Source organism: Capsicum annuum, chromosome 1 (assembly GCF_002878395.1).
Source record: "Capsicum annuum cultivar UCD-10X-F1 chromosome 1, UCD10Xv1.1, whole genome shotgun sequence".
Lineage (NCBI taxonomy): Eukaryota > Viridiplantae > Streptophyta > Magnoliopsida > Solanales > Solanaceae > Capsicum > Capsicum annuum.
Window position 1 is genome coordinate 46,708,082 of NC_061111.1, and position 24,788 is coordinate 46,732,869.

The following is a 24,788-nucleotide window of genomic DNA, read 5'->3' on the forward strand; positions in this document are numbered from 1 at the left end:
ATGTCTCGTTATTTAAATGTAATCATTGTTAATTTGGAAATGAGTATCAAATTTAAATTAAGGATATATTGATAAATTTTATTTTGTTTTTTTAGGAGTTATGAATTTGTTAAAGAGTGTGTCAAATTCAAATCGACCAATTAAAAAGGAATAAAGGGAGTAGAGAATAGGTATAAGGTATAAGATATAATAATCTCGGGATAAAATTCAAAATTATTTTATCATACGTTTGATTGAAGTTATCTTGAAATTACATAAATAATATAAAATAAAATTGAGTATAATACATTCTTGTAATTTAACCTTTTCCAAATTTTAATGCACCAAATGACCCCTAAATGGAAAATTGATATCCACCACCTTTCAAAAGTACCAACTTTTTTCTCCATCGACAATCACGCGCATATACACATTGAATTTATTTTTCCTTATATTTTTTAGACTAAATTAATATTTCAAACAACAAACCCTAGCTTCACCAAAATAAATAAATACAAGTAAATTCTCCCAAATAAAAATCGTTTGTTTTCCCTTCCAATTTTCACTTCTTCAAATTAATTTTTCTTATTACATAAAAAAGTTGTGATTTTTTGGGGTTTTTGGGTTGTCGATGATGATGATAGTACAGTGATGTACAATTCGGGTTTTGAATCGGGTCGTAATTGTTGTTATTCAATTTATTCATCATCATCAATTTATATGGGTAAAAAAGTATGCCGGAGTTGCGTAGTGGTGTACGTCGGCGGCGCAACAACGGCGGCGGCGGTGTGCCATTAGTTGAACAAGTAAAACCTGAATTTTCGACGAAAAGGGTTGGTGGTAAGAAGAGATATATAAAAACTCGTGCAGCTAAGGCGAAGGCGGAGGCAGAGGCAAAGGTGGTTGTGGGAATAGTAGTAGAAGTAGAGGAGGAAGATAAGGCTGAAGTGGTTGAGGTGAACGCGAACAAGGAGGAGAGAGTAGTGGAGAAGATGGGAGATGAGAGTGGTGGATTGAGTGCGAATAATAATAAAGGGAATGGACAAGAAGATGAGAGTACTACACTTTTTCCTGATCAGGTGTGTAATGATCATGAATTTACGCGATTAGTTGGAGTTGGTTTTACTGAAATGCTTACATTCATTATGATCGATGGGAATATATGTCTTAGTATACCATGAATTTGTTGTTGTTGTTGTATATCGGATTGCATACACCTCCCTTACACTAGGCATATTGTTGTTGTTATTATACAAAATAATTGTTTGTAAAATGACATGGTAGTTTTCTATATGTTGAGTGCTAATAATACTGATCAGGTCGGTAATGATTGTCAATTTATGCGAGTTGAATCGAAAAATAAAGCTAGTTGGGGTTGATTTTAATGAAATGCTTATATTTATTATGATCGATGCGAATATATGTCTTATTATATGAAGAATTTGTTGTATATGGGAAATTATCTCTCTTCCACCCGTGGTAGGGGTAAGGTTTGCGTACACTCTGCCCTTACACTCTGCTTATTGTTGTTGTTATTATACATAAAATTTGCTTGTACAGTACATGGTATCATGGACATGGTAGTTTTGAATTTTTTGTTGTTGTTGTTGTATATTGGAAACAACCCCTCTTCCACTCGTGGTAGGGGTAACGTTTGCGTACACTCTACCCTTACAGTACGCATATTGTTGTTGTTATTTTACAAAAAGCTGCTTGTAGTTTTCTATATGTTGAGTGGTAATAATAATAAAGGGAGTGGACAAGAAGATGAGAGAACTTCACTTTTTCCTGACCAGGTCGGTAATGATCATGGATTTATGCGATTTTAATCAAAAAATAAAGCTAGTTGGGGTTGGTTTTAATGAAATGTGTACATTTATTATGATCGATGCGAATACATGTCTTATTATACCATGAATTTGTTGTTGTTGTTGTATATCGGAAACAACCCCTCTTCCATCCGTGGTAGGGGTAAGATTTGCGTACACTCTACCCTATCACTAGGCATATTGTTGTTATTATTATTATACAAAAAGCTTGCTTGTACAATGACATGGTATCATGGACATGGTAGTTTTCTATATGTTGAGTGCTAATAATAAAGAGCACTTCACTTTTTCCTGCTAAGGTCGGTACTGGTCGTGGATTTATGCGATTTTAATAGAAAAATAAATCTAGTTGGGGTTGGTTTTAATGAAATGTTTACATTTATTATGATCGATGTGAATGTATGTATTATTATACCATGAATTTGTTGTTGTATATCAGAAACAACCCCTTTTCAATCCGTGGTAGGGGTAAGGTTTGCGTACACTTTGCCTTACACTAGGCATATTATTGTTGTTATTATACAAACAATAACTTGTAAAATGATATGGTATCATGGACATGGTAGTTTTCGATATATTGAGTGCTAATAATAATAAAGGGTCTGGACAAGAAGATAAGAGTACTTCACTTCTTCCTGATAATAATCATGAATTTATGTGATTTGAATCGAAAAAAGGCTAGTTGGGGTTGATTTTAATGAATTTTTTACATTTATTATGATTGATGCAAATATATGTCTTATTATATGATGAATTTGTTGTTGTTGTTATTGTAGTATATTGGAAACATCCCCTCTTCCACCCATGGTAGGGGGAAGGTTTGTGTACACTCTGTCCTTACGCTAGGTTTATTGTCGTTGTTATTATACATAAAATTTGCTTGTACAATACATGGTATCATGGACGTGGTACTTTTTTTTTTTTTTTTTGTATATCGCAAACACTGGGTATGTTTTTTTTTTTTGATATTGGAAACAACCCCTCTTCCACCCGTGGTAGGGCTAACGTTTGCGTACACTCTGTCCTTACACTATGCATATTGTCGTTATTATTAAGAAATTGCTTGTACAATGATATGGTAGTTTTCTATATGTTGAGTGCTAATAATTATAAAGGGACCGGACAAGAAGATGGGAGTACTTCACTTTTTCCTGGTCAGGTTGGTAATGTTCATGAATTTATGCGATTTGAAATCGGAAAAAAGCTAGTTGGGGTTGGTTTTAACGAAATGTTTACATTTATTATGATCGATGCGAATATATGTCTTATTATACAATGAATTTGTTGTTGTTGATGAATATCAGAAACAACCTCTTTGCCATTTAAGTCACTGTAAAAGTTATTTTTAATGAACTATTTACATCCATTATGGTTATCTACGAAAATATATTTATATAGAGAATTTGTTGTTGTTGTTGCTGTATATTGAAAACCTTTCTTCCACCCGTGGTAGGGGTAATGTTTGCGTACACTCTGCCCTTACACTAGGCATATTGTTGTTATTATTAAAAAAATTGCTTGTACAATGATATTGTTGTTTTCTATATGTTGGGTGCTAATAATTATAAAGGGACTGGACAAGAAGATGGGAGTACTTCGCTTTTTCCTGATCAGGTTGGTAATGTTGTGCGATTTGAATCGGGAAAAAAGCTAGTTGGGGTTGATTTTAACGAAATGTTTACATTTATTATGATCTGTGCGAATATGTGTCTTAGTATACATAATATACAATGAATTTGTTGTTGTTGATGAATATCAGAAACAACCTCTTTGCAATTTAAGTCACTGTAAAAGTTGATTTTAATGAACTATTTACATCCATTATGGTTATCTATGAAAATATACGTGTTATATATAGTGAATTTTTTGTTGTTGTTGCTATATATTGAAAACAACCTCTCTTCCACCCGTGGTAGGGGTACTTTTGCGTTCACTCTGCCTTTACACTAGGCATATTGTTGTTGTTATTTTACAAAAAAATTGCTTGTTCGATGACATGGTAGTTTTCTATATGTTGAGTGCTAATAACAATAAAGGGACTGGACAAGAAGATGAGAGTACCACTTTTTCCTGATTAGGTCGGTAATGATCATGAATTATGCTATTTTAATCAAGAAATAAGGCTAGTTGGGGTTGGTTTTAATAAAATGTTTACATTTATTGTGATCCATTGGAATATGTCTTTTTATACGATGAATTTGTTGTTGTATATCGGGAACAACCCCTCTTCCACCCGTGGAAGGGGTAAGATTTGCGTACACGTTGCCCTTACGCTAGGCATATTGTTGTTGTTATTATACAAAAAAATTGCTTGTACAATGACATGGTAGTTTTCTATAAGTTGAGTGCTAATAATAATAAAGGGACTAGACAAGAAGATGAGAGTACTTCACTTTTTCTAGATCAAGTCGGTGATGATCGTCGTCAATTTATGCGATTTGAATCTCGAAAAAAAGCTGATTTTGATGAACCATTTGCATTCATTATGGTACTATGAATATAGATATATATATATGTGTGTGTGTTATATACAATGAATTTGTTGAAATATCTTTTTCCTATTAGGTCGGTGATGATCGTCAATTATGTGATTTGAATCCCAAAAAAAGCCGATTTTAATGAACTATTTGCATTCATTATGGTACTATGCAAATATGTGTGTTATATACAATGAATTTGTTGTTGTTTATGTTGTATATCGGAAACAACCTCTATGCGATCTAAGTCACCGAAAAAGTTGATTTTAATGAACTATTTACATCCATTATGGTGATCTATGATCTATGAAAATATATGTCATATGTACAATAAATTTGTTGTTGTTGTATATCAAAAACAACCTCTATGCGATTGAGTCACCAAAAATGTTGATTTTTTGCACTCTTTACATCCATTATGGTGATCTATGAAAATATGTGTTATGTACAATTTTTTTTGTTGTTGTTGCATATCGAAAACAACCTCTATGTGATTTGAGTCTACCAAAAATATTGATTTTAATGAAATATTTACGTCCATTATGGCGATCTATGAAAATAGGTGTTATGTAAATTTGTTGTTGTATATCGAAAACAATTCTCTCTACCTCTTGGGGTAGACAGGGGTAAGGTTTGCATACACCCTACCCTTACATTGGATATATTGTTGTTACTCTTAGGCGACAAATTTGTTTGGTTTTTGTACATGATCATCTTCTTGTAGGTAATTTCGATGTTGTGGTTTTGTTGTTTGAAGCAACTGATGTGTTGCTACGCTAGGTGTTATAGGAGTTTCAAGGGATTTTGTATTTTGAATCATAATAAATGCTCTCTCCACTTCAATTTGTTTGACCTACTTCCCTTTTTAGTGTATTTCAACAAGAATGACCCTTTCCTTTTTTAGTAACTCTTTAATTTCAACTTTTCACATGACATGTTTAAAACCATAAGATTGAAGGACATTTTGATACATTTAACATATCTTTGATTTAAGACAATATGATTCAGAAGTCTTCTTTATTTCTCAAACTCCGTGCCAAGTCAAAATAAGCTAACAAAGTGAAACGAAGGGAGTATGAACGTTTTTCTCTGGTAAGTTTTGGCCAACTTTTTTTGAAAAAAAAAAGGAAAAGTAAATTTGGCTCTATATTGGCCTCGAGTAAAGTCTTGTCGGCTAGAAGTAAATTTGGTACTGCGTTGCCGTAAGGAGATTGTTGTCGGTTGCATCATTGTCTTTTAGTCCTAATCACTCACATGTTTTGCGCATCTTTTATCATTGCTATCTATATTTAGTCACTATCATATGTTTGGTTAGTAGGCGGTTGGTTATCATCAATTTCTGTATCTGCATCTGAATCCCCAATGAAGCTAGTTGGGGCTGGTTTTGATGAGCTATTTGCATCCATTTTATAATATTTGTGAATATGTCTAATACACAACAAGTTAGTCGTCGTCGTATAGCTAAATCAAAAGCTGACTCTCCACCTCCCATGGAAATGGTAAGGTCTAGTACTCTGTATTTTGTTAGTTCTTGTTGTTACAAAATGAATTTGTTTGGTGCTCAACATGATCATCTTCTTGCAAATAATTTTGATCTTATGGGTTTGTTGTTTGAAATATGTATTTCTCTGATAAGTTCCGATTGACTATTTCTAGGGAAAAAGTAAATCTGGTACTATATTGGTCTTGAGTGGATTGTTGTCGGTTGCATTACTGTCTTTAGACCTACTCACATACACCTTTTCGTATCTTTTATCATTGCTATCTATATTTAGTCACTATCATATATTTGGTCGGTGATCGTCAACTGTTGCATCTAAATCTCAAAAGAAGCTAGTTGAGGCTGGTTTTAATGAGCTATTTACATTCATTATATAATCTATACAAATATGTCTAATATATAACAAATTTGCCGTTTTTGCATATCGGAAACTTCTCTACCTCCCGTGGTAGTCATAGTGGTCGAGTTTTTATACATGATCATCTTTTCTTGTAGATAATTTTAATGTTGTGGATTTGTTGTTTGAAGCAACTAACGTGTTGCTTGTTAGGTGTTCTACATGTTTCAAGGGATTTTGTGTTTTGAATCGTAATAAGTATGTCCATTTTTGGAAAAAAATAAATTTGGTACTATCTAACCTTGAGTGGTTTGTGGTCGATTGCATAAAAAATGGGAGATAAGTGGTGGGTTGAGTGCTAAAATAGAAGATTGCACAAGAGATGAGAGCACCTCTCTCTTCCCCGATCAGGTTGGTGATAATCAATTTCTGCATTTGAATCTCCAAAAAAGCCAGTTGGTTTTAATGAAATAGTTACGAACATTATGATAATGCAAACATGTCTTATATAACAATTTTGCCGGGTTATTATACATGGTCATTTTCTCTTTGTTGTTTAAAGCAAGATGTTTTGCTTTCCGGTTGATCTAGGCGTCCTAATAGATTTTGTATTTTGAATCATAATAAGTAGGGGTGGCAAATGGGCTGAATTTGGGCTTTATTAAGACGGGCTGAAGCAATAAACGAGTCATTGCCCAACCTTGCCCAAAATTGATATGGGCTAAAATGGGTTAGGTTAAAATAGGCTAAACAATGGATCATAGCCCAAGCTACCCAACTTGACTCAGTATTCTTATAACTTTCAAACTTATATATATGACTAATATTCAACATGATATGACTCATCATTCAACCATTAGCTCATACTTATGATGATTCAAAACACAAAATCCATTGAAACGCCTAGAACAACTAGCAAGCAAAACATCGCCTGCTTCAAACAACAAAACAAAAATGATCATGTATAAGAACCAGAGAAAATTGTTATATGTAAGGCATATGTTTGCATAGTTCACATTGTAAATATTTCATTAAAACAACTCAACTAGTTTTTTGGGATTCAAATGCAGAAATTGATTATCACCGACCTAATTAGGGAAAAGAGAGGTGCTCTTAGCTTCTTGTGCATTCTTTTATTTTAGCACTCAACCCACCGCTCTCATCTCCCATTTATTTTGCAATCGACCGCAACCCACTTTAGGTCATATAGTACCAAATTACTTCTTTCCAAGAAATAGAAATAGACATACTTATTATGATTCAAAACACAAAGTCCCTTGAAGCGCATAAAACACATGACAAACAACACATAACTTGCTTCAAACACCAAATCCACAAAATCAAAATTATCTAGAAGATGATCATGTACAAGAATCAGTCCATATGACTATCATGAGAGGTTTCCGAGATATACAACAACGACAAATTTGTTGTATATTATTAGACATATTTGCATAGATCATAAAATGGATGTAATCTGTTATATAATACGGCTAATACTCAATGTGTTATGACTCATCATTCTACCGTTAGCTCATACTTATTTCGAATGATCAAGTTACAACCTCAAATACTTAGTTTAATAATTTCCTTGTACAAAAATATGAAATATTTATAATAGTGGTAGTCTGCGCCTAGAGTTTCTTGTTTGTGGTGTTTCGATGATGCCTATGATTTTGAATGGATAATTTATAGTATTATCTTGTGGTTGTCTTGTTTCCGTTATTAGCTAGCAGTGTGTTTATAGTATTATTTTTATGTTTTTTGTTTGTAATAATGTTATCTGTCCTGAGTCGGGGGTCTATCGGAAACGACCTCTCTACTTTAACTGAGGTAGTGGTATGGACTGTGTACACATTACCCCATCTTGTGGTATTACACTGGGTATGCTATTGTTGTATTTATAATAGAATATTAATTTATGCACAATTGAGTTTCTAAGTAATTATTTGCGTTGAAGTCGAATTAGTACTGTTGCATCATAATTATCAAAAATGAGAATCAGTAATGTACTTTGCAATATTCTATATTTCAATATTTGATTCTTTCCCTAAATATTTCGCGACAGTGGGAGATTATTTGATAATTCCATCATCCCCTAGAACAAAAATAATTATTCAATTGTGCTAAGCGCCCCCCCCCCCCCCCCCTCCCCCACCCCCCCAAAAAAAAAAAAAAAAAGCTTACAGAAAAAATAAAAGCATCAAAATTTTAAATATGCAACTGATTTGGTGGAACATTTGAATAATTATTCATATGCAAAAGTCTTAATATAGAGTTGAAACTTAGAAACTAAGATTAAGCATTTTCACCGGTCGAGATTGGACATCTTGATGGGTCTATTTGGGCAGTTGATTTATGATCAGTCAAGTGGGTTACCCCAAATCAACCCATCATCAAAATTTCTTGAGCCCAAACCCATTAAAACTTGGACGGGTTGGGCAGGTCGCACGAGTTTAGGCGAATTTTGCCAACCCCATCTCTGTTAAATTCCTACTTTCTGGAAAAATTAGGTAAATTTGGTACTATGTTTCCCTTTAGTGGATTGTTGTCGATTGGATCGACTAAAGCGATTGCACAAGAAGATGGGAGCACTTCTCTTTTTCCTGATCAGGTCGGTGATGATCATCAATTTCTGTGATTTGAATCCCAAAAAAGCTAGTTGAAGCTGGTTTTAATTAACTATTTACATTTGTTATGATCTCTGCAAATGTGTCTATACAATGAAATTTTTGCTGTTGTATATCGGAAACAACCTCTCTACCTCCGTGGCTGGGGAACAAATTTGTCTGGTTGTTATACATGATCATCTTCTTTTATATAATTTTAATCTTGTGGTTTTGTTGTTTGTACCAAGTGATGTGTTTAATTGCTAGGTGTTTTCGGCGTTTCAAAGGATTTTGTGTTTTGAATTGTAATTAATATTATTTCCCTGTTAAGTACTAACTATTTAGGGAAAAAAATTTGGTAATATGCTGACCTTGAGTGGATTGTTGTTGATTGCATCGATGTCTTTAGATGATATTCTTTTAGATAATTTTGATGTGTCTTTGTTGTTTGAAGCAAGTGATGTGTTACTTTGCTAGTTGTTTTAGGCGTTTCAAGGGATTTTGTGTTTTGAATCATGATAAACATGTGTTAAATTCCGACTATATTGGAAAAAAAGTAAATTTGGTACTATGTATACCTTGAGTGGATTGTTGTCGATTGCACCGATTAGCATTGCTCTCTATATTTAGCTACTATCATATATTTGGTCTGTGGGTATGTGATATAAATAGAGGAACACATAGCATCTGAGCCCTAGTATTAAAATTATCCTAATACAGGTACTTACTAGATTGAATGTAATTACACAGTTATACATGCAGTTTAGTAGGTGGAAATTGATTGATCCAACCGTAGGACCTTCCATTTCCCTTGCAAGCAATTCTCACCATCAATGCTACCTTTTCTAGCTGGAAAAAGCTGACGACACGTGTGAAATTTATCTGCCAGATATTGAGCTGAAGTGTCATTATGTTCTAATTTTTTTTTCAAATCTTTTGATTAAATGTTGGAATTCTACTCATTTTTTGGTTTCTGCTTGAATTTTGTTTTCAGGTGCAAGTAGGAGGATCGCCAGTTTATAAGGTTGAAAGGAAGTTGGGTAAAGGTGGTTTTGGCCAGGTGTTTTTGGGTCGCCGTCTTACCGGTGGAAATGAACGAACTAATGGTCCATTGGCTCTGGAGGTAAAGTGGTTGCTTGTAAATCATCTAGCCACTTTTTTCCCCTTCTCCTCCTTGTCAAGGCTAATTTTTGTCTGTCTACAAGTTGTAGCTTCTTCTAGATTAATTGTTAATGAAATCTCATTTTACCTGATAAAAGAAAACCACATTAATTTTCTGTTATGTCTCTAGGTCGCACTCAAGTTTGAGCATCGAAATAGCAAAGGCTGTAGCTATGGCCCTCCGTATGAGTGGCAAGTTTACAAGTAAGGATTGATATCTTTTGAAGTTACCGTGTACACTTATATTGAAATAGGATTTGCAAGACTGAACGTGTGTTTTTGTCCAGTACTCTTGGAGGCAGCCATGGAGTGCCGAGAGTGCATTATAAAGGAAGGGCAGGAGACTATTATGTCATGGTATGTTTACTGAGGCAGATTTGATTGCTTATAGTAATTGCGGAGGATAAAAGAAATTGAGTTGTGAAGATTCATTATTAGGAGAAAAATCAACAATATGAGTTGGGATAGTATTGTGACCTCTTTTAGCGTTCTACTTTCAACCTTAAAAGTGAATTTAAATAGAATAGATATAGTATGCAGACAACGTGATGTATTTCAAGTTGTTAAGAGGGTCATATCTGCTCTTACCAATCTAACAATAGCTTTAATGTACAATGAATGTCTTTATTTTCTTATTCAATTATTTAGCTAGGTCCCCTCTGAAGGGGAGCCTGGGAGTAACTGGTAAAGTAATTGCCATGTGATTAGGAGGTCATGGGTTCAAGCCTTGGAAATAGCATTTTGCAGAAATGCAAGTTAAGGCTGCGTACGATACACCCTTGTGGTGGGGGCCGTGGGGCCCTTTTCTCGGACCTTGCGCATAGCAGGAACTTTAGTGCACCGGGCTGCCCTTTTATTTAGCTAGGTCCCCTTTCAATAGAATGAGTGAGACTGTTCTGGGTAGTTGCTCACTTTCTTTTCGGCCATATTATCTATCCTGTCCTATTTACGAAAAATGAAGCTTTTTCATGCTTATTCTCCTAAATGTATAGTTAAAAGAATCTGCTGGAATCATGTTCATTTTCTTGCTGTTGAAGATAGTTGGGAAGAAAAAAATATAGTTTCCAAAATGGGGTAAATTTTGAGATTACCCAAAATGTTAAGAGGTATAAATAATTTTTGTCTGAGGAGTTGCAAGCAAAGTGGTTGTTAATGATTAAGGCCTCTTTTCAATGTGCGAATGCTGGTCCATGTGTTTCCTGGACTAGTGAATGCTGTTTATATATTAAGAAGTGCTCTGTACAGTTATGCGTATTGACCTTATTATAATGTATGCAGGTTATGGACATGCTAGGCCCTAGCTTATGGGATGTATGGAATTCCTCGGGGCAGTCGTAAGTAGTCAATGCTAGTATAAATCATACTTATTGTATAAAGGTTTTTTCAATTGTCAGACCTCCAGAATTTTCTGTATTCACATTCTTTCAGTACTTCATGATTATTATGATAAATTGATAATAGAGATACCATCATTCAATAAGTCATCAGGTAGCATTGGAATGGTACGGAGAAGATTAGCTGGCTCCTGTGTAAGGATTGTAAATACAAACCGAGAAATGCTCCAAATAAGTTGCCAATTATTTGCCATGAATCAGATAGTAATACAATAACAACAATAACAAACCCAGTGTATTCCCACATAGTGGGGTCGGGGGTAAGATGTACGCAGTCCATACCACTACTTCAGGAGAAGTAGAAAGGCTGTTGTCGATAGACCCCCGGCTCAAGACAAGGAATAATAAACAAATACTTAATAAAGCATGGAACAAGATGTCAAGACATAAATATGCCACCCACAAGGAATAATAAACAAAGAATAGTAAACAAATTCGTAATAAAGAATGCAACAAAGTGTCCTAGCAAGAATAATACATCTACCAAGTAATGCTCTACCCCAACGACTCAAACTGGCACTAGCCTTCTATCCTAATCCGCGTCCTCCAGATCTTCCTGTCTAGGTTCATGTCCTCAGTGAGCTGTAACTGCTCCATGTCCCGCCTGATCACCTCTCTCCAGTATTTCTTCGGCCTACCCCTACCCCGCCTGAAACCTTCCAAAGCAAGCTTCTCACACCTACGTATTGGGGCATCCGTGCCCCTCCTCATCACATGCCTGAACCATCTCAATCGGACTTCCCGCATCTTGTCCTCCACCGAAGCCACTCCAACCTTTTCTCGAATAGTCTCATTTCGAACTCTATCACCCTTATTAAGCCCACACATCCAACGCAACATCCGCATTTCCGCCACCTTCAATTTTTGAATGTGAGAGTTCTTGACTAGCCAACATTTCGCTCCATACAACATGGCCGGACGGACGGCCACCCTGTAGAATTTGCCTTTAAGCTTGGTGCCAGGCGGCACCTTCCTATCACACAACACCCCTGAGGCGAGCTTCCACTTCATCCATCCCGCCCCAATACGGTGGGAGACATCCTCGTCAATCTCACCATTCCCTTGAATCATGGACCCAAGATACTTGAAATTATCCCTCTTACACACCGTTTGGGAATCCAATCTTACTACCACCTCGTCTTCCTGCCTCACTTCATTAAACTTGCATTCCAAATATTTTGTCTTGCTCCTGCTCAACTTGGACCCTTTAGACTCGAGAGTCTGTCTCCACACCTCTAATTTATCGTTCACCCCCTTCCCCCCGTGTATCATCAATCAAAACTACATCTACAAAAAGCATACACCAAGCCATCTCTCCTTGAATACGCCGCATCAACACATCCATCACCAAACCAAACAAAAATGGGCTAAGAGTGGAACCCTGATGTAACCCCGTCAAGTCAGGGAAATGCTCTGAGTCTCTTCCCGCCGTCCTCACCCGAGTCTTAGCTCTATTATACATGTCCTTGATTGCTCTAATATACTCCACCGGTACCCCTCACCTCCAAGCATCTCCAAAGCACCTCCCTAGGGACTTTGTCGTACGCCTTCTCCAAGTCGATAAACACCATGTGCAAATCCTTCTTCTTTTCCCTATACTATTCCACCAGTCTCTGCACCAGGTGAATTGCCTCCGTCGTCGAGCGCCCGGGCATAAATCCAAACTGATTCTCCGAGATAGATGCTATCCTCCTCAACCTCAACTCGACCACTCTCTCCTAAACGTCTACAATAACTAAAATCACGACACTCCTCTGTGTGCTCCAGCTCCCCTAACACAATAACTCTATCCCCTTCGTCATTGAATAACCTATCAAAGTACAACTGCCATCTCTTTTTAATGTGACCATTCTCCACCAATACTATGTGTTTGTTTGATATCTCGTAACTTGAGCCGGGGGTCTTTCGGAAACAGCCTTTCTACTTCATCAGAGGTAGAGGTATGGACTGCGTACATCTTACCCCCCCCAGACCCCACAAAGTGGGAATACACTGGGTTTGTTGTTGTTGTTGTTGTTGCATTCTCCACCAATACTCTACCACCCCCTTAATGCACTTCACCTGGTCGAGGTCATGACCCTTCCTCTCCCTAGCCTTAGCAAGCCTAAACAACCTCTTTTCCCCTCCTTTCTCCTCTAACCCCGCATACAAGCTCTCGAACGCTGCCGTCTTAGCCACCGTGACTGCTAACTTAGCCTCCTTCCTAGCTATCTTGTACTCCTCCCTATTAGCCCGCTTCTCATCTTCATCCTTATTCTCAGCCAACTTAGCATATGCCCCCTTCTTAGTCTCCACTTTCTTCTTAACTTCTTCATTCCACCACCAATTCCCCCGACGATGGCCGGCACAGCCCCTGGAAATACCCAACACCTCACTAGCAGTCTCCTTGATGCACCTCGCCGCCCCATCCCACATACCATCCACGTCCCCCCTGCACTCCCCTATCTCCCTCGCATTCGCCGGCGTAAGGCCGCCCCACTTAATTCTAGGTCTACCCTCCTCACCCCTTCTCTTCTTATCTTTCTTAATACCTAAGTCCATCACCAAGAGCCTATGCTGGGTCGAAAGATTCTCACTTGGGATGACTTTACAGTCCTTTCACAACACCCTATCCCCTTTCCTAAGCAGCAAAAAGTCAATTTGTGTCTTGGCTATCGCGCTTCGAAAGGTGATCAGGTGATCGTCCTTCTTTGGAAAGCTCGAATTCACCACTACCAACCCAAAGGACCTCGCAAAATCCAACAGAGCAGCTCCCTCTTCATTTCTCTCCCCAAAACCAAAACCTCCATGCACATCGCCAAAGCCTCCCGGTAACGCCCCAATATGCCCATTGAAATCCCCTGCTACAAGAATCTTCTCAGAACTAGGCTCTCCTCTCACCACCTCATCCAATGCCTCCCAAAACCATATCTTCTCCTCCCCATCCAAGCCCACTTGCGGTGCATAAACACTACACACGATCAGAGTAGACCCCCCAATGACCAACTTAACAGTCATCAACCTATCGCTGTTCCTCTTAACCTCCACTACCTGCCCTCTAAGCTCTTCATCTACTAAGATGTCAACTCCATTCCTTCGCCTCTCGCTACCAGAGTACGAAAGCTTGTAACCATCCACATCCCTAGCCTTAGACCCTACCCACTTAGTCTCCTGCACACACGCAATATTGATCCTCTCTTTCTAAGAATCTTCACCAGCTCTACAGACTTACCCTGAAGTGTACCTATATTCCAAGACCTAAGCCGCAGCCTATCAACTCTAGCAACGCGTCTTCCTCTACCTCCCCAACGCCGGGCCTAGCCCCCACTCCCACACCCGCCCTTCCCTCCTCCCCCACCCCAACACAGGCCCCCGCCCCAACCCCCTCGGACATGACCCTATCCTACCATCAATGCCCACAACCACAACTCCCAGAGAAACACACAACGACAGTAATAAAGCAACAGCAGGAAATAGAAATCACAAGCACAGTCACACCCACAAATTATAACTAAGTCAAGCAATGGAATAAACCGGAGATATACGACAACAGACAATCCCAACAAATTAAGCACAAGTCAAGATACAGGAGATCATACTAGAATTTATACGAAGAATGAAATAGCAAAGGTTAGAAGTCACCGGGTTACGCTTGTAGACCAAGTCCTCTTTTCCTGCGTGGTATGTTGGATCCTAGCAAACTGATGCAGAAACTGGTCGCCGGGATATTATGGTTAGAGCTTCGCCGGAGTGCCGCTGGAATCAGATTTGGTTGGAACCAGCAGAACCGTCATAGCGACTCGCCGGATCGGTCGCTTGTGACCGGAGCTGCGCGCTGCCTATGTCGCCGAAGTCGAGTCGACGGCGACCTTGACCGCCGGCGAAAGCAACGAGTGGTTCGAACGACGGAGGGGGACAAGGAACGGGAGAGAGAAGAGGGTAGAGAGAAAGAGGGAGTGGGGGTTATCCTTGCCTGTTACCAGCGCTCCGATGCAGGCGCCGGCGTCAGCCGGTCAAGGGGCAGCGGTCGTGGGTTTAGTGAACGTTAGTTGAACAAAATAATTGATGTAGTTTTCATTAAGTTATCTTTAATCTTTAACAACTAATATCAAAATTTAAAATGGGCCTTGATGCACCCGAGGGTGTGGCTTAGTGGTTCAATGAAGTTGGGATGAGCACCATGAGGTCTCAGGTTCAATTCCCAGCCTAGACAAACACTAGGTGTTTCTTTCCCATTTGTTCTAGCCTTGGTGGACAGAGTTACCTGGTACCTGTTGTTGGTGGGAGGTGGCAGGTATCCCGTGGATTTAGTCGAGGTGCGCGCAAGCTGGCCCGGACACCACGGTTATCAAAAAATAAAAAGATATGGGCCTTGATACCCATACTCATAAGATTGTTCTTTCTTGATAAAGATCAGCTCACAGTGCTGGGGTTTATTTCTAAGAACAGAAAACATGTCCTCGACAAGCTTGTTGAGTTTTGGTTAATGATATATCAACGTGTCAGTTATATGTTTGAGGTCTGCTCATAAATCCTACTTTTGCAGAATGTCTGCAGAAATGGTGGCTTGTATTGCAGTTGAGTCTCTGTCTATTTTGGAAAAGCTACATGCAAAAGGGTATGAATGCACTCTTTTCTTTTTGGCGATAAGTAAGCGCATGAATGTGTTCTCCTTGCAATCATTTTGGTTCTTTCTATTTGCTGAAATTTGAACTACTTTTAATTTGAGATCATTGTATTTTTTTCTTTTGAATTCTTCCAAGTGACTCTTTTTCTTGACCTCAGTTACGTGCATGGAGATGTAAAGCCAGAAAACTTTTTACTTGGCCAGCCATCAACACCACAAGAAAAGAAGTTGTTCCTAGTTGACTTGGGACTGGGTAAGAGAGCTTAGTGTAGGTTTCTGTGTCTGCTGTTTTGACAATTCTTTTTCCTGATTATTTCATATACCAATACAGCCACAAAGTGGAAAGACACTTCAAAAGGGCAGCACGTCGGATATGATCAGCGTCCTGACACTTTCAGGTGTGTTGATGTTCTGCTATCTTTTGTCTTAGTTTTCTTACATATCCAGCCAATATTAAACCTGTCAATTTCAGAGGGACTGTTCGCTATGCAAGTGCACATGCTCACTTGGGAAGGACTGCCAGTAGAAGAGATGATCTGGAGTCACTTGCATATACACTAATTTTTCTTCATCGAGGGAGGCTTCCATGGCAAGGCTATCAGGTATCTGCTTTACCTGCTTCTTTCCAGTATTAACACAGTATACAGTTTGTTTCAGTCTTTTAACTCCCCCTTGCATCCTCTTCCTACAACTTTTATCTTTTGGCTTTCAGGGTGATAACAAATCATTTCTAGTCTGCAAAAAGAAGATGGCAACATCTCCGGAGATGCTTTGTTGCTTTTGCCCTGCACCATTTAGAGAATTTCTTGATACAGTAATTAACATGAAATTTGATGAAGAACCCAAATATTCAAAGTTAATCTCTCTATTTGGGAGCTTGCTTGGAGCTGATCCTTCTATAAGGCCGATCAACACAGACGGTGCTCAAAAGGTAAGTACTCTAAATTTTATATAAGCCGCAGTATGTAAGACGTATGTCATAGCGAAATGTGGGCTCATGGTGTAATCATTATAGATTATTCAAGTTGGCCAAAAGCGGGGGAGACTGTCTTTAAATGAGGAAGAAGAGCAGCCTCAGAAGAAAATTCGGCTGGGTGTTCCTGCAACACAATGGATTTCAATATACAATGCTAGAAAGCCGATGAAACAGAGGTAGGTATTTCATGTCACATGATTTGTCTCTTATTAGTAAGGCAGTTGATAAGTATTTGTCAGCGGTGAACATTAATTCTCGACTCTTTCACCTTAAATGGGGATGTGTATCGTGACTGGGGGTTGTCAATTGAGTATTTTATGTAATTGTACTGATAGCACAATTTATTATCTTACAAACAGAACAATTATTAGTAAGGCAGTTGATAAGTATTTGTCAGCGGTGAACATTAATTCTCGAGTCTTTCACATTAAATGGGGATGTGTATCTGACTGGGGATTGTCAATTGAGTATTTTATGTAATTGTACTGATGGAACAATTTATTATCTTACAAACAGAACAAAAACATAAGTGTGAACAAAACGACAATAACATATCCAGTGTAACTCCACAAGTAGGTTCCGGAGGGTAAGATGTATGCGAACCTTACTACCTTTGTGGGGTAGGGAGGTGGGATTTTCCTGATAGACCCTTCCCTCAAAAGAGAATTTATTCTGCAAAGGGTTGCAAGAAGACATTTAAGTATGAATTAAGTTTGATATTATAGCGGAGAAGGGCGGAAGATAGATCCATTATATACCGAGTTTTAGAGTAGGTGACAACGGCGTTACTAGTCATAAAAAAAGGTAAAGGTCCAAATTTGCCCCTGCACTATTTGAAATTGGTCAGTTTTGCCCTTAGTTATACCTTTGGTTTAGTAAATAGTGTCTCATTTGCCACAGAACTCCAGCATAAAATGGATTACTTCACATCTCCAAATTCTCTGGGAGAAAAGATTCAAATTTACCCCTCAACTTTTGACTATGATCTAAATTTATCCTTTGGTTGGCGTCCCTTGGGCGGTCAAGGGTAAAAGTGAAACTTTTTACTACTTTGGGGTTGGGATTTGGTGGGGGTGGGTGGGTGGTAATATTAGACCAAAGTCTAATGGAGCTAAAGCTGCTCAATTTTGAATAGTATAGTTGACACTTTCCCCAAAACAAGCATTCTAGTGATATTGCTTTGTCTGAAGTCATAGGATGGTCATCTGTTTGCTGCAGTCAGGCAATCCAAACAGTATCTTGAGAGAGTTTCTCTAGAATTTAGGATCACTTTGTTGCTACTTGCTAGTGTAGTTCAATCCATTAAAAAGTTGTGTCTGACTTCTGCAAAAGTGTAAAGCTTGAAACCTCGATTGGTACTTGGTACACAATCTTTTCCCCTACAGGTAGTATCTGGTGGATTTAAGATATTGAGCGTGCTCTTTGTTTCTTTGCTCTTGACTTTTTAATAGCTTTTATTTAGCTTTTGATATCTTATCTGTTGCTCCACTCTTTCTCGTTTTAGGATGTTATGTATAAAACTATTTTGTCTTCATTCATAAGGTTTGGGTAAGTTTGAGGGGATTCTTAATCAACTTAAAAATCTTTTATTCTTATCATTTTGGAGGAACTTGATAATCTTGAACTTCATCTTTTCGGCATAGAAACTGGAGAACTGCTTCTAATAAAAAACTTACCGGCGGAGATTTGTAAAAAGATGAAGGGGGTGTGTGGATTGACTTATGTTTAAGTGCTTTTGGCTTTTAAGCATTTTTTAAATTTAGTAGTGTTTGGGAAAACTAAAAAGTGCTTTTAAGCACTCATTTTTAGATCAGAAAAGTACAAAAATAAACCAAAAACCAAAAGTAGGGTCTCCCCTACTTATGGCTTTTAGCTTTTAGCTTATAAGCTACTTTTTAAAAGTTTATCCAAACACCCTCGAAGTACTATTATTCCTGGGAGTATTTAATTTCTTGGACTTTTGGAGAAGAGGTTATTTAAGCTTCTGCTGATAATATACTTTGGACTTTTGGGGGCTAGATATGGTAAGTAGGCAAAACAAAATCCACGAAGCATACTTTATTGAGAAGGATACACGGAGTGTCCTTTATCTTCTGATGGCATAAGGACTAAATATTCTTCAGGAAGATCTGTTTTTTATGTTCGTCTAAGCTCCATGGTATTCGGAGATGATCCTTTCTATTTGATCCATAATGCTGATTGGATAAATCATCTTTTGTACTCCAACTTTCCCTACTATTAACATCATGACTTTTTGTAGGTACCATTATAATGTAGCAGACACAAGATTGGCGCAGCATGTGGAGAAGGGGTCTGTGGATGGTTTGTCTATAAGTTGTGTAGCATCCTGTTCTAGTTTATGGGCTATTATCATGGATGCTGGAACTAACTTCACCAGCCAAGTTTATGAGCTGTCACCTTTCTTCTTACACAAGGTAATTAGAAGTTCCATGTTTCTTCATGTGGTGTGCACTAGTTAGCTTCAGATTTAGTTATCTAATCTTCCCATGCGTACTTACAGGAGTGGATTATGGACCAGTGGGAGAAAAACTATTATATTAGTTCTCTTGCTGGTGCCACCAATGGAAGCTCTCTAGTAGTAATGTCAAAAGGTGGGTTTTCTTTAACGTACTTTAGGTTAATTCTTTGTGCTTGTTTTGATCCTTTACCCCACGTTTAGAGAATACAGCTACATCTTTTCTTGCCTTATATTTTAAAATTGGTAGTCCTGTTTTAAAATTTTTGATTACTTATAAAAAATATGTAATTTTGCTGACTGATACCAACGTGGATGCTTTCCACCAAGTTTTCTACCATGCCGGAAATGTGCTTGAGACAAGAGTTATGGTGTAGTGTCCTGTGGGAGTCACATTAGTATTTGGTGTCTGTTTATATATTATTCTTTCAAGTTGATAGGTTGATGCTTGGTGCCAATGGTTTAGTAGGTCACTCCATATTTTTTGATTGGGCTGTTTTTGTTCATTTTACGCATCCAACTATAACATGGATCTCTTTACCCCCCCTCTCTCTCTTTCTCTCTCTTGTTGTGAAATGCAAGTTATTTTAATTATTCATAAACAGCTGTAAGAGTGTGCTGGAATTATGTACGTTCTACCAAAAGTGTGAAGACAAAAGTACAGCCCTATCTAAATATACAAGATATGGATTCTTGGAGCTCTTACAAAAGTATAGCCCTAAATATATAATATATGGATTCTTGGAGCTCTTAGATAGATTCAACTTCATTTGCAAGTTCCATTCTGGACTATAACAAATTAAGTTAGTTGCTAGGCAGTTGTTTTCTGATGTCCTTCTGTCATTAAAAGCTTTTTATATTTGTCAGGTAATTAGAAGGTGTAGCTCTTCATCGGTTTTTATGGTGTGTGAATCTAAAAGTCCTTTCAATCTGATGTTGGTATTTTATCTAAAGGGTTACTTCTTTAGATATTCTTTTTTTGAAACTGGTAAATGTTGGATTGCTTCAAAACATTGTTCTATATACAATGGAAATTTAGTATGTTTCACTTTCCAGATTCTACTTTTTATTCAAGTCAAATGTTGGAAGATAACAATCATAAAGTGTTTATGCTTTTTCTCTTAAATAGTTACAATTTGCCAGTTTAACACTGGTGATACATAGAAGTTTGATCATCTAATTGTTGCGGAGGGTATTTTTTCCCATGCAAAGGCACATGCGGACTGTTTTGCCAGCTTTGAGCTTTTTAGCTTGCAGTTCTAGGTCCTGGACTTTCTTTGTCTTTGTATCTAATAGTTAAGTCATTTTCTGCAGGCACACAGTTCACTCAACAATCTTATAAAGTCAGTGAGTCATTTCCCTTTAAGTGGATAAGCAAGAAATGGAAAGAAGGGTTCCATGTGACTTCCATGGCAACGGCTGGCTCTAGGTGGGCTGTTGTTATGTCACGCAATTCAGGCTTCAATGACCAGGTTTTCTGTCCCTCTCTTTAGTACACACATACACATACAATATCTAATATGGTGTTAGTGTTTATATGGTATCCCGATTCCTTCTACCCCATCTCATCTATTTCCCCGCACTATTTTCGTGTATAACCTTGAAAAATTATCGGATAAATTTCCCCATGAAGGCTTGAGGATCTTAAAGGATAATCACAGTAAGATTTTTCTGTAAGGAAATGAAGTAGCTCGGTTTAATGTCTGTTCGTCCTAAAGTTTATTTTAGAAGTCCATTCCTTGTTTGTTACCCTTTGTTTATAAAATTTATTACTTTATAAAAGAAAGTCCATTCCTATAAATTTTATGAAATTATGTAGTCTGTTACTTGATTAGAGGGGTGGGCCGATGATCCTCTGGGTTTTGAATTTTATGCTACCAACCCGGGGAGTTCTTGATTATCAAAAATAATAAATAATGAAGATATAACTAAAGTTTATCCCTATCAACTAATTGGTCGTAGAAGACATACAGAGTTGGTAGCGTACATTTTCCTTGATACATTAGGTTATCCTGAAATCAACTATGCACTTATGAGGTTCTCATTTATATATGCTGTTTGCTTGAATGTTGAACATAGACATGTTGCATGATATGAGTAAATAGCACATACTGAGTTGATATACAGTTTACACAAAGTGATACTCATCTCAAATTGAGTATTTGGGTGAGATAATTGGTGTTGAGCTATCGGTCGATAATTGGTGTTGAGCTATCGGTAGTTTCATTATCGTTTAGACTTTAGATCTTTTGGTTAATAATATCAAATAAATGTTCGACAACAGTTTTTCTTCTCATCTATTTTATGGAGAGAATTTTATAAAGTTAATCAAGTATGTTTCTGTTGCAAGAAAATATTTTGACAAGTGCAATATTATATTCAAAAGAAAAGAGGAGGTGTTGCACCACTGGCAAAGTGAAGATAATTTTTTGTTTGAAGATGACTACCGAGTTACTCTCAGGAGTTGACTCGGAGAATCTAAAGAGCCACTTTTAGAGAACACAACCTTTTCTTCTGTTCTCTTTCCCTGGTAACCCCGACGAAGGTCAAAGTCAAGCTGTTAGTGAGCAACAGTAGCTTTCGCACTTGCGTGACTGGGATATCAATTCATAGAATATTTATAGAAAGATTTGATCATCTGTTAAGATGTCCTATCTCCCTAATAACGCTAGCTTTAGTAATGTGGAAATTTTTAATGTTTAATAGGTGGTAGAGCTGGATTTCCTCTATCCCAGTGAGGGTATTCACAAGCGGTGGGACAATGGTTATCGTATTACAGCAACAGCTGCTACAGCGGACCAAGCTGCCCTTATCCTGAGTGTACCTCGCCGAAGACCTGGTGATGAAACTCAAGAAACTCTGCGAACATCTCAGTTTCCCAGCACACATGTCAAGGTAATTTTTGTGAAATTGTTATCTCTACTTCGACTAAATTCTTGATGAGCTAACTAAGAAAAGAGTAATAGAAAAGTGCTTAAAAGCCAAAAGCACTAAAAAATAAGTCAATCCAACCTAGCTTTTAGCTTATAAGCTACTTATAGAAAGCCAATCCAAACACCCCACTAAGCATTTTTAGCTGGGTAAATACTCTATGTTTGAAGATCTGTATATTTAGTAAATTCTCTTGAACTTTCATCCATGCCTGAAAATAATATGTAGCATGTCTTAATTTTCCATAAAATGACATATCTTATGTGTTGGTATGTTAAAAGTTTCGGAAAATATTCTCTAGGGAACAGGTTCCTATAGTTGAGGAAAATGACTTTCCTAGTGAAAGTTGGAAACAAAATCCATAAGTGACTTCCCACACTTATCGTCTCCACCCACCCCTCACCCCCAATAGCCCCATCACCGCCACCCCTGCTCACCTCCATTCCTCTTAGTCTTTACCTAGGTTGTATGTAATAAATGCTTTTGAGACAATAATTCATGCTTACTTACCAATAAGCATGTCAGGACAATATTTTCCAAGAAAACATTTTCCTTAATACCAAACTCACCCCTTGTGTCACTCATGAACTGTACAGTAGGGTTCTCTAGAGCCAGAGGATTTCACAATCTCCTTCTGTTATCTCTGCTGTTTCTGTATTAGTTGCTATGTTTCCTTCATTGTTTTTTTCCCTTGTCATACTTCAATTTGTTGTAATCGGGCGGAGGATCCTCCGGAAACAGCCTCTGTGGTGGTAAGGTTTGCATACACACTATCCTCCCCAAACCCCACTTGTGTGATTTCACTTGTGGATGTGTTATCCCTTCTCGCCAACCTAATGTAAGTGTAACTAGCATCAACTTAAATATTGGTCCCTAGTCACAATCAGTTCATTTCGCCTTATGTAGTTCTTTTGCTTCCATTAAACTTTGTTATTAACCAAGTCCGCAGTTTACAAGTATGTAATTTGGACAAACATATACTGTATTCGCATCATTTTATTGTGAACGAGTTGTTGACTTGTGTTCTAACCTTGGTTTTTCGTGCAGGAAAAATGGGGAAAGAATCTGTATCTTTCTTGTCTATGCTACGGGCGCACTGTATCGTGAAGAAAAACTGTGACCAATTGTTGTACACCTGACAAATGAAGATCTTATATCCCCGCCAACTTCTCGTTTTCTTTGTTTCATTTCGTCGAAGTGTAAATGGATGGCAAAGTTAGATGTCTTAGAATGTTATGCATAGGGGAAAACTTTAGTTTATGTCTGAAATTATGTAATGTTTGTGTAGCTGCTCTGTGTAACAGCTTTGTTTGGTATGTTGTTTTTGTTGTCCTCTGCTAGGTACAGGAACAATATGTTTTTGCAGCAAAATTACTCATTGCTTAATTTTGCAGCAAAAATTTGTTTCATGTACTCGTATCAATGGGGGGAAAATGTTATCTTGCTTGACTATCTTGTTTTCTTCGCGCTTAGTTGATAAATTTTATTCCATCGAAATATATCAGTCGATAAAGATGGATTATTTGTGAACGAATTTTGTCATATAAATATCGGCATTTGTGATTGTGGGTTATCGATTAATCCGAGATGAAAACAAGTTGTTTTAATTGGACATGTATTTATATTTGACTTTTAAATGTGTATTTAAATACTTTTGCTAATTCAATCACTAAAATGAGCTGAAGTATAAGTTAAGTGGTCAGTCCAGTATTCATAAACTTTTCATTTTGGATTCACCTATGGCCATAAATATTTGTGTGATTACCAAATTGATGTCATTAAGTGCAAAGATATGGTCGCATTATTTCTTGATTAGAAAATATGATATTCTTTTGAGAAAAAATGATATTTTTTGGAGACAAATAAAATGGGAAATGCTCCCTCCGTTTTAATATAGTGGTTATATTTTGCTTTTTTAAAATTAATTTGACTTATTTTCAAGGTTAATTTTAGATTAGATTTATTCGATACTTTATAATTAAATTGAGACATTCAAAAATTATACGAAAATATTAGAAATTTTAATTTTCTCATATTAATATAATGAAAAAATATCTAAATATTAATCAAAATTTGTATCGTTAGATTCTCAAAAATGAAATTATGACAAATATTTTAACACAGAGGAACGGTAAAGGGTGTCATAATTCATTTATCTAAACTCTAAGGGACAAAACATAAATTATAATTTGAATATTCATACAGAATAATATCAGTGGCTAAGGTTTATCCATGTTGGAACACATCATTCACCAAAAACTACAAAAACCAACAAAACCCTTTCTCATACCCATTTTGTTTTTGTTTTTTTCATTAGTTATTTTAGTCTAAAATAAATTAATTTTGATCAATTTTTTAATATTTAAAATAAATAAATTATTTATTATTCAATAAGTATATTGAATTTTTTTTTTAATTTTATTTTTACTTTTTAAGTTATGACTTTCAAGAGATTTAATTAATTTTATTTTAATGCGGTTGAAATTTCGAGTGTTGATAATACTTCCTCGTC

At 37.1% G+C, this 24,788-nt stretch overlaps 1 protein-coding gene and 1 pseudogene across 2 annotated transcripts; both read left to right on the forward strand.

Moving 5' to 3' along the window:
* The first annotated feature begins 353 nt into the window (after positions 1–353).
* On the forward strand, positions 354–23,728 carry LOC107875033 (casein kinase 1-like protein HD16). 2 transcript variants are annotated; one of them, XM_016721686.2, is made up of 16 exons: positions 354–1,058; positions 9,727–9,855; positions 10,024–10,097; positions 10,181–10,250; positions 11,172–11,227; positions 15,813–15,884; positions 16,052–16,146; positions 16,225–16,291; positions 16,366–16,495; positions 16,606–16,824; positions 16,909–17,045; positions 19,130–19,304; positions 19,391–19,481; positions 20,660–20,817; positions 22,052–22,240; positions 23,324–23,728. In XM_016721686.2, exons 1-16 carry the CDS (start codon positions 714–716, stop codon positions 23,381–23,383), a joined length of 2,067 nt encoding a protein of 688 aa, XP_016577172.1. In that variant the 5' UTR covers positions 354–713; the 3' UTR covers positions 23,384–23,728. The 2 variants fall into 2 exon arrangements, with proteins under 2 accessions (XP_016577172.1, XP_047252540.1); XM_047396584.1 differs by lacking the exon at positions 354–1,058 and adding an exon at positions 8,636–8,737.
* Positions 11,356–11,464, forward strand: LOC124892640 (annotated as a pseudogene).
* Positions 23,729–24,788: the final 1,060 nt, after the last annotated feature.